We start from the raw sequence: 10,132 nt of genomic DNA, 5'->3' as shown, positions 1-10,132 counted from the left end.
CCTCGCCGGCGGGGGCTGGAGGACGAGGAGAAATCCCCCCAGAGCAGCTGGATGCCAGGCTGCCGCGGGGAGGGGCGGCTGCTGTCGCTTCCAGAGCTCTTGGGCCAGCCAAGCCCCCCGGCAGTGGGGAGGAGCGGGGTGACGAGACCCTGCTTGCGAGCCGGGCAGATACAGTTCTGTCTGTCCTAACACCGGCCGATATTTTCAAAGAATCTGCTTAAAGGTGTTTGCCTTCTGTGACGGTTGGAAGGGCTGTCTGGGCGGGCAGGGCACGCTCCGGCGGGAAGCAGGGGCCCCGGAGAGGAGCGGGGGTCCTGCCCGCAGCCCCCTGCCCTCTGCCCACAGCCCGGAGTGCGGGCTGCCAGGAGCCTTTCTGCAGAGCCGGGCGAGGAGTTCCACTAGATGGGGCTTTGGGACTTCCCACCAGCGGGGGAAGACCCTGGGCTAACACTCTCTGCCTTTCTCCGGTTTAGGGATTACCACGGAGGGCGTCTACCGCACTGTTGGCAGCAATATTCAGGTGCAGAAGTTGCTGAATGCCTTCTTTGGTAAGAATTCATTATTTCTTGCAACTACATTGCCCTGGTTTTGTCTTGTTTAAGAGGGACAGAGGGAATAGGGTTCCACAGGGAGAAGTGTCCGGCGTGGCTGCTGGGCCCTGTGGCCCCTCTGGGGCACATCTTCCCCTTTTCCAGGCTTTTTTCTGTAACCCACTCTGTTGCTTCTCTCTTTAAACTGCACCTATGTGTTTGTGGTGCAAGGTGCATTTTAAGTTAAGTGAGCAGCAGCGAGACAAAGCGAGGTGGTGACCCTGGAGCAGCGGGGACAAGCCTGCTCCCATCATGTGCTAAAAATATTCAGGCATTTTGGAGTCACGTGCTGGGGACATATTCCTGCCGCAGGCCCGGGGTGCGGGACATCGGCCAAAGAGAGAGGAGCTCTCGCCCTCTCCTCTGCTGCCTGCACGGCCGGCAGCTCCCAGTCCAGGGCTGCGGGAGCTCCCGGTCGAGCCGCGGCAGGGGCGGAGGGGCCGTGGGCAGCGGGGCTGCTGGCGCCGTCGGGCACGCGTGGCACGGCTTTGCCGGCATCGCCCGACAGTCAGGCAATGGCAAGAATCATTGCTGACCCGGCCATCCCAGCTCCTTTCCCTTGGTAACAGCCTGTGTCCCCGTTCTTATTTAGGCAGCGGACATGAGAACCAGACCTGAGGGTTAGCACTCGTTAATTAGCGGGGGCATCCTGAGGGCGGCCCAGCACGGCCACCTCCTCAGCCGGCCCCCGCAGAGAGCTCGGGGGGACACTTTTGCTCAGTGGGGGGTTGCGGAGAGCTGTGTTGGGAAGGTGGCCTCCATGGGGGGGCCGTTATCCTGGTTTAAGGTGTTCACCTGGGAGGACTGGGGTACCTCAGCGTATGCAATGTGTACGTTAATAAGCCGATGGCTGCATTTCTGCTGTGAGCCTTCCTGTGCACCGAGTCTCGCATCGCACACAGGTGTGGGAACTGGTGGGTGTCTGTATACAAGAAACAGTTAAACACCCCCCCCCGCAGCAGGCTGTGGGGCTCTCCCAGTATTCCAGTGGGGCTTTATGTAGTGTTCAAAGGCTTTTATTGTTGTTTTTTACTATTGTTTACTATTGTTTTGCTATTGCTGTTGTTTATTACAGCAGCTGGTTCGTGTGGACTCGTAGCTGTACGCGATTCCCACGGGGCCGTGACTTCAGACAGCAATCTGGTTACGCTTGCCTGATGACTAATTACTTAGCCTCAGTTTTTATTGCTTCTGGCTTCTCACCCTCCCTGGGAGTAGCTCGGTGGTTTTCTCCTCCAAACCCCACCAGCGAGTGGCTTTTTGTTTTATTTATACGCATTGGTCTGGTTGACCACTTGCCACCCCGCTGTGTGCGAACTCACGATGAAAAGTCCAACAGCCCAGAAATAACTGCTGCGGAAGGATTTCATCATGAACTTCGCTAAGGAGAGAGTTTGGGGGGGTTTTTTGCCTTGAGCCCTATTTCTTCTTTAAAATAAATCATGCAGTTTATTTCTTTAGTCCAGCTGCCTCTCATCCTCCAGCCGTGTCCATTACTTCATCGTACCACAGGGATGATGTGGCTGTTCGGCGCGGGTAGGCAGGAGCAGTGTGTACTTCCACGCCGCTGTGCCGCCTCCTCTGAGCTCCCTCCTCTCCGTGCGGCGAGGGGGAACGTTTCCAGAACAGCCTTCAGGGGAGTAGCTGCGAAGGAGGGATTGGAGCTGGACGCTTAGATTACTTTGGATATCAGAAAGCTTGTCTTGGATCTGTTGAAATGCGCCGTTTCTGCCAGTCTTGGCTGTGCTGGGAAAAAAACAAACTGTGGAGAATATACCCTCAGTAACTGAGCACTGCTTGCACGTTACCTCCTGCTCGTCCTCTGTCCCTGGTTAGCGCTGCTCCCCCGCCTTGCCAAAGTACTGACGCCGGTCCTGCTCTGCTTTTCCCAGCTGTGAGGCGCAGCAGCGTCCCAAGAGCACGCCCTCCCTAGAGCCTGCTGTTCATTAACAGCCTCAGAAGGGACCTTATTTTAAAGCCATTTTGTTCTTCCTCCAGATCCAAAATGTCCGGGGGATGTGGATCTCCAGAGCGGTGATTGGGACATCAAGACGATTACCAGCTCGCTGAAGTTTTATCTCAGGTAGCGCTGCAGCCACACCTGCCCCGAGCGGGCGGAGGAGCTTGGGGCTGGTGCGGGTGAAGAGCAGAGAACTGCCAGATGTTAACACCTGGCTGTTGGAAAGGGCAAAGATGTGACCAAGGCTTTGGGAGGAGGAATGGATTTTTTTTTTTTTTTTTTTTTTTTTTTTTTTTAAATACGCCTGTTGTAGAAACCCCTCATCCTATGGGGAAAGCTGCTTAAATTATGCTGGCTGGGGGGGAGATGTCACCGGGACCCGGTGGGCCTGTGGAGGGCCAGCAGGTTTGCCCATCAGCCCTTCGAGATCAGTCGCGAGCGGGGCACGCTGCCCTGCTGGAGCTCACTTTTCTTTCTGGTTGTTGCAGGAACCTGTCCGAACCCGTCATGACGTACAAGCTCCACAAAGAGCTGGTCCTGGCTGCCAGTAAGTCCCACGGCCGCCCCGCCAACGCTCCCTGGCCCTGCCCTCCCCAACCAGCGTACATCAAAATCACTTGACAGAGCTCTGCCAGCCCGACACCGGGGTGTCCGGCCGCGTTCCCCGTAGGAAGAGGAGTGACCCTCTCTTCCGAGTGCGGAACTGTGCAAGGGAGGGGGTGGTATTTCTTCCCTTCTTTCCTCTGCTATTGCAGTGCTCTTCCCTCCAACAGGGCTTCATGCTCTCCGAGGGTCTGGGGAGCCAGGGGATGTCAACTGGCCTGAAACCAGCCCAAATGTCCCAGAAGAATTGTTTCTTGATAGCATTAATACATTTATTTTAAAACCCATGAGTGTTTTAAAATGGGGTGTGCTGTTGCCACACAGATAGGTAGATGCTGTCTTTAGGTCGTGAAATTTTCCCTGGGATGTTGAATCCGAAGTGTCTAGCTGTACATCAAAGACATTTTTCTGCTGCAGCTCTTGGGACTGAGCCACAGCCAGTGTTGGTGGAGATTAGCCAGGTACCATGGGTGTACTGACAGGGCATCGCCTGTGCCCAACCGGCCAGTGCTCGGCTGTCCTCTTGTTATGGCCATTTCAAATGACCCGTAATAATTCTGAGCTGGCTGCATCCTCAGGGTGTGCTGAGATGGAGACTTGGGTACTGGGAGTTGGCCATCTCCCTCAGCGTGAGAGCACTGGCATTTGGAAATCTATGGCCCACTCAGCAAGACTTCGGGTTAAAGCATCCTTCGTACCCCCGCGCCTCCTTGAAGGCAACAGGAGGGTAGGAGAGCACCCGCCTCTCCTGAGGTTGGGCCTCTGGAGGTGAATATCACTTGTTCTTTCTTGGAAAGGAAAATTTTCCACCACCTCCCTCATGTTCCCCAGCCCAGGATTTATGAGGTTCAGAACGGGTTAAGCCGATGATGGCCGAGTATGTGCAAAGCCGTAAGCCCTCCCCTCCCTCAGCCACGTGCGCCACTGAGCTCCCCAGCTACTGAGATCCCACACTATTCTTTTCACACCGAGTATTTTATTGTTCCTTGATTATTTATGCTTGTAAGGCTGCCCTCTTTGGGTCAAGGACTCAGGTTTTTTTTTTTTCCCTGCAGGACATTTTACCGCGTTGTTCAGTGTTGCGGCTGTCGGGGCTGATAAGACACCCAGCAGAGGGGCCGTGGGTGCCCCCATGTGTGGGGTGAGGGTGCAAAGGGAGCACCCAGCCGTGCCCAGCCTGCTTCCCCAGCCGTGCTCAGAGGCCGACTGCAATCCTGAGCTCCCTCCCAAGCTCCATGGCTCCCTCTCCACTTCGTTCTGTTTCTCACAACGATGACCCTGTTGCTATGTAATCGCGCTTTCCTCCTGCTTCCCACCGCCGGGCTTGGCCAGCCAGCCCCACGTTGCAGAAGGAACAGCTCCCACAGATTTTCTTTGGCTTTATCTTTCTCTTATGTATTTACTTTGAAAGTGGTGGGCACAAACTTTTCTTTGTTTTACTTCTTTCCAGAATCTGAGAACTTGGATTACAGGTTGGGAGCGATTCATGCGCTGGTCTATAAACTACCTGACAAGAACAGAGACATGTTAGAGCTCCTCATACAACACCTCGTCAAGTAAGCAGGCGTTTTTCGTGAGGGGTGTAATGGAATCAGCAGAGAAGCCTTTTTCTCTGGCAGGTTTGCAAAGTTGCATCCACCACAAGTCCCTCTAGGAATTTACATTGGAACTGCACAAATCCTTGCTGCCCACTGCATTAAGTGATGCTTCTCTTTCTAATCGCCACTGTCATCCCCTTTCTGACAAGCACCAAGCAGGAAATAATTTTAATATTAAAATGCAGCAGAGCTGTCAGTTGTCACCTCTCACTCCAGTTAACAGGAACATTAGGTCCGGGGGCTGGGAACAGCTTCAGGGCCTGTGCCTGTGGGCTGACCGTGAAGCATGCTTTGGTTTTATCTGTGGCTCTATGGATTCAGTGTCCTGAGCCCTTGGAGCAGCACCAAGGCCCCAGCGTGTCAGTCTCTGCTCGCAGACAGGCGTGCTGGATGCTCGGTGGCCCTCAGCAGCGCTGCTTCCGCCAGTGAGCCCCTGAAAAAGCCCCTTACCTGCTGATACTGGCACCAGCACTGCGTTGGGAAGCGGGTGTTTGCCTGCCTCCCTGTCACACCGAATGCAAAGGCTCCGTGGGGGAGCTCTGCCCTCTCCGCCCCAGGGAGGAGCAGGGGCGCAGCAGGGGGGGACGCTTGTGACGAGCCATGCTGCAGCTCAGCAAGGGAGCAATCTGTGCAGGCCAGGAGGGACCAGGGCTTGCAGGAGCAGTGGCTTTTGTATGACAGGGCTGGCTTTGGACCTTTGGGGAAGTCCTTTTCAAAACTGGACTGTTTCAGACATAAGCAGGGCTGCTCGAAGAGGGCTGCTTGGCCCCCGGTGCCGTGCCCCCTCTCTGGGGCGAGGAGGGCTGGCCAGGGGATCCCGCCTGCTGTCCGGTTCCAGCCTTTCACGTGCACGTTTGTGTCATCTTCAGAAACCTTTCTGCGTAAGTGGCAGAGCTGGGAGCGCCTGGCGTGCAGTCCGACGCCGCGCTTGCAGGCGCTGTGTTTATCCCTAAAGCGTTCATGCTTAAATTCTGTTCCCTCTCCCCTCCGTGCTGACAGAAACCTCTTTAACACCAGCGCTACAGGGCAAACCCAGAACCCGTTCCAAGTCGGCATCAGCCTCGCTCCTCCGGCGGGTCCGGAGCCAGGCGGTGCCCACCTGGGTGCTTGGGGCTTCAGTCAGCACTCGGTGCTGCTCCGCAGGCTTGCGCGTTCCTCCGGAGCCGGAGGGGCCGGACAGAGAGCGCTCTGTCCTGGGAGGCCGTGGTGCTTTCGGAAAAACGGTGCTGTGTGGAGGTGTACTGAAAACCTCCAAAGCCTGCTCCCTGCCTTCAGCCCTCCTCCTTCGGAGAGAGGAGAAATTAAAGCCAAAAGTCAGTTCTGGATAAATAGGATATTCCCATTGAAGTGATTCCTTCTGTGTATTTGTTGCGCAGACGACTTTTGATTACAGGGTTCTGGGAGTGGGAAGGGGTCAGATAAAACCGCTGTCAGCACGGTGCTCTCCCACAGAGCTGTCCCATCCAGCGTGGGTGTCCCAGCTGCAGACATGTTTTATCTCTGGCCGGGCTGGGAAACAAATTCTGCTGGAACAAAATGAAGAAAATTGGCTGACTGGTTCTTACTGTATCCCTTTTTTTTGTTGCTTGGAATAAGATTTGTTCAAAAAAACCCAAACCAACCCCAAACCCCTTCCTCCTTTCCCTGCTCTCCGCAGCGTATGTGAGCACAGCCGAGAGAATCTGATGTCTCCCTCTAACATGGGGGTGATATTCGGACCAACCCTCATGCGAGCACAGGAGGACACCGTGGCAGCGATGATGAACATCAAGTTCCAGAACATCGTCGTTGAGATCCTCATCGAGCACTTTGGGAAGGTACGGGCGGCAGCCCCAGCCACCCCTCCGGGCTGCTCCGGAGCATTTGGGCAAACCGTTGCTGTGGCAACGATGTAGAGCTCTGGCTCCTTTTCCTGGAGCCTCCTTAGGGCAGGGATTTTTTTATACAATATACTGCTCTGAAATGCTTCAGAAGGAAACAAAAGGTGAAGCAGACATGTTCCCCGCTGTCGCCTTTAGCTAGTTCCAAAGGAAACCCTGAGTCTAGGGATTTTTGCTTTTCTTTTTAAATAAGAGGAATCTTTATTGGAAAAAAAACAACCAACCCTGTTCTATGCCTGGGCATTGCGGGACCTTACACTTGCCTTTGCTGAAGGCAGGAGCTAGACCAGAGCATCACTGGTTTCAGTGGGCACAGTCCAAGATGAGACGCTGTACAACTGTTAATACGGGGGGAAAACCCCAAAGCAGACACGTACTGAAAGGCTGATGAAGACACTTGAGCGGTGCATACACGGTCTGTTCAGATCCGGGGTAGGGGTGGGGTGGGCAGGTCGGGGGGGGAGCCGCTGCCGGGGGTTGAGCAGTCAGAGGAGGCTTCAGCCCGTGCCGGTGCCTGTCGTGCTGGGGCAGTGCTGTGCACGGGGCCGTGCACCCCGGCGAGGGCTCCAGCAGCGTTCACCTTCCAAGGGATCCTTGCTCAGTATTTTTGTGTGAGAGCATTGCTTAAGCGCAGTCTGGATTAGCCTGCTGGGGTGGGTGCCGATGATTCCTTTCTGTTGTTTGGTGGTCCTGATGAAAAGCAGAACATTCCCTTCTCTCTGCATTAGCCCCTTCTCCTCCTCATATCTGGCCTTAGGGTTTCCAGGGTGGCTGGAGGGTGACAGAGCCCTGTGGTGATATTTAAAAACTGGAGCAGCGTTTGCATTAGACCAGCAGACCAGGGCCCAGATTGCGTTCCCGATAACCGCGCTAGGTCCAAAGGAGTGAGCTGGGCCCCTCAGCTTTTCAGAATGCTTTACGTTACAGAGCGTCCAAACAATCTCTTGCGCCTTAGAGGTAGGGGAAGCTCGAAGCCATCCCTTAAAGGCCGTCGTTTGCTGTGAGGAGGATGGAGTCGTGCTCCCAGCAGACAGGGCGGCACGCGTGCAGAAGTGAAGCTTCCTTCTCGGGAAGGGAAGAGGAGGCCAAAGCTGAAAGAGCAGGGTTCTTGCAGAAGTGGATGTGGATTCACAGCAACCAAACGGGGACCAGGTGGGTGGCGTGGGAGTCGTTTGTGGTGCAGAGGGCTGAAACAAAAGAAATGGGATGAGAGAGCCCAGAGAAACTTTTGAGTGTCCACACAAGAAGCTCGTGAAAATCACAAGCCAGTTTCTTTGTACATCTCTGCAAACGCTTGAAATGAGCTCCCATGGCAAAACAGGGAATGGTTTGTGTGCTGGGGTCCTCGCACCACTTGCTCCAGAACGGAGCCTCTGTCCTCCCGTCCCGTACAGCCCGCGGTGCAGGCTGAGTCAACACTCGGTTTACCCTGCCACTGGTAAGACCTGGCATTAAATCTTTAATTAAGCCAGACATCTCTTTGCTTGCTTTTAATTTCTTCAGCAATAAGGTTCAGCTCGTAACATTTATTAGATTGAGCTTGTAAGTTCAGCGTCAGCGCTGGAAGTGTCCTCAGCTCATGCACGAGCAAACACTCAAAATGAGTCTGGAGGAGGAGAGGGGCATGGCTGACGTAGTGCCCTAGGGAGACGCGCAGGACAGTCACCAGTCGCGACGTCTCTGGGGATAATTACTGTTTCCACAGCTTATATTCCAGTGCCGAGATTAAATTAAATAAATTGATTGCTCTGGAAGCACCTTCTTCACTGTATAAACCTCCTGGGGGGCTGTCATTGTCTTTGTACCTTCAAGTTGTTTAACTTGGATTTTCATTTAGAAGGCGGAAGCAAAGCAGAGGCTGCACCCACATCTTAAACGAGTAGTTTGGACTGGGTTTTAATGTGGTTTTCAGACGTTGGAAAGCATCTCATGAAAACAGCATTGGGTGGTACCTGTATCAGCGTGGGGAACTTAACGCTTTTTTCTTTAAAAAACAATATTGGACACTTGTCAATATGTAGGAATGAGACTGATGTTTCCAAAAAATGGCCCTGCTGCAGGTAAACCTTTGCTATTTCAGTAATACATGAGCTGCTGCTTTTAAATCACGGGCTGTTCATGTCACAGCAAATCCTCCGTGTCCCGGCCGGGGGAACGTGCCAGACCTTGCCTTCTGGAGTGCAGAAAATGTACTGCCCCTGCAAGGGCATCAGGCATCAGCAGCCACGCCACCGAATCGGGAAGGCAAAGCAGCTGAAATGGCGAGAACGGGGTTTGGAGCCTGCCTGGGTCTTTGCCCCGGCGTTTGTCCCGAGCCTGCTGAGCGGAAGCCTGGGCAGACGCTGGGCGCAGCTCAGGTCCGACCTTGCCCGAGCGGTGTGGGGAGCGTGGCTGCAGAGGCGGCCGGTGCCCGCCCTCGCCGTGCTGCACCCTGCCCGGTCTCTGGGGTCAAGAATGTTAAAGCGGGGCTGTGTTTTTTAGTCTCATCCCCCATCTTGATTTCCCAGGACTGCCCTTTGGCTGGGAGAAGAAAGAACATGCTTTTTGTTTAAATTACAAAAATGGTGTAGTTGATCAAATCAGAATATTAATGTCTTCATTTAAAAATTTTTCTGGGTGACACCATCAACTTGTCCTTCCGTAAGAAAGCATGCAGCGAGGGAGCGGTGACCCTGCTCCTCGGTTGGGTCGGGTGTGAGCTCTCGTCCTCTGGGCTTGAGCTGCCTCCTGCCAGCAGCCAGAGAGGGACCAGGACGGGCAGCGCGGCCTCGGGTCTCAGCAGCCCATGCAACCCTGAGAGCAGTAACTTGCTCTTTAAAGCCAGATATAAATTCAATTAATATCCATGGGAAGAACACAAGAGCAGTTGGTTCTGGTACTTAATGTGGTGTTTCAGATCTTCAGGAGACTGCCCAGAGGCTTAATTCTTTTTCAGCTCTTAAAAAAAGCACTGACATAAATAAGAACCGCTAAATTAAACCCAACCAAATATGTGCCATATGACCAGTGAGAAAAGGAGACAGAAGTCCTTAGCAGCATTGGGTTTATGCCAGTATTTCATTTGAGGTAATTTCACAGGGCCCCGCACATCGCTGTAAGCCAGGAGCTGAAGGCGGTTTTAGTGTTAATGTAAAGCAAGGTGGGGGCTTGGTCGGGTGCTCTGTGCAGATTGTGTCTCCTTGCTGCTGGGGAAACCTTGCCGTTCCTCAGAAACAGCTCCAGAGTTTCCTTCATCTGCTCCAGGACCATTTGCTTCTGCCCGTTTTGTCTGTATTTGGGATGTTGCTGCGTATCAGTTTGGCGCTGCTGTGGGTGCGCAGGGGGCGGCGCAGGCAGCCTGGCTGTCGGAAAGCCCACGGCCGGGCACGTCTATAGAGCCACAAATAAAGCATCAGCTCGGCTCCAGCACCGGCAGCCGGGGCTTTCCCGGGCGCTGCCGACCCTTGAGAGCCCCTCTGCAGAGAGGCTGGGGGAGCCCGGGTCGCCGGGGCGGGGGCAGGG

The 10,132-nt window shown here is 54.3% G+C and overlaps 1 protein-coding gene across 1 annotated transcript in view; it reads left to right on the top strand.

The window, feature by feature from the left end:
* The window catches only part of OPHN1 (oligophrenin 1), a 66,169-nt gene that overhangs the window by 47,413 nt on the left and 8,624 nt on the right, over window positions 1–10,132 (top strand). Inside the window, exons 17-21 of the mRNA XM_035895642.1 lie at window positions 474–548; window positions 2,589–2,673; window positions 3,039–3,097; window positions 4,604–4,709; window positions 6,409–6,568. Of these exons, the coding sequence (XP_035751535.1) occupies window positions 474–548; window positions 2,589–2,673; window positions 3,039–3,097; window positions 4,604–4,709; window positions 6,409–6,568 (485 nt within the window). The remainder of the gene's footprint in view (window positions 1–473; window positions 549–2,588; window positions 2,674–3,038; window positions 3,098–4,603; window positions 4,710–6,408; window positions 6,569–10,132) is intronic.

The sequence above is a fragment of the Egretta garzetta genome, unplaced genomic scaffold (assembly GCF_000687185.1).
Source record: "Egretta garzetta isolate BGI_Z169 unplaced genomic scaffold, ASM68718v1 scaffold906, whole genome shotgun sequence".
NCBI lineage: Eukaryota > Metazoa > Chordata > Aves > Pelecaniformes > Ardeidae > Egretta > Egretta garzetta.
The sequence above is the reverse complement of the archived record's forward strand: the minus strand, read 5'-3'. Positions and strand labels throughout refer to the sequence as shown.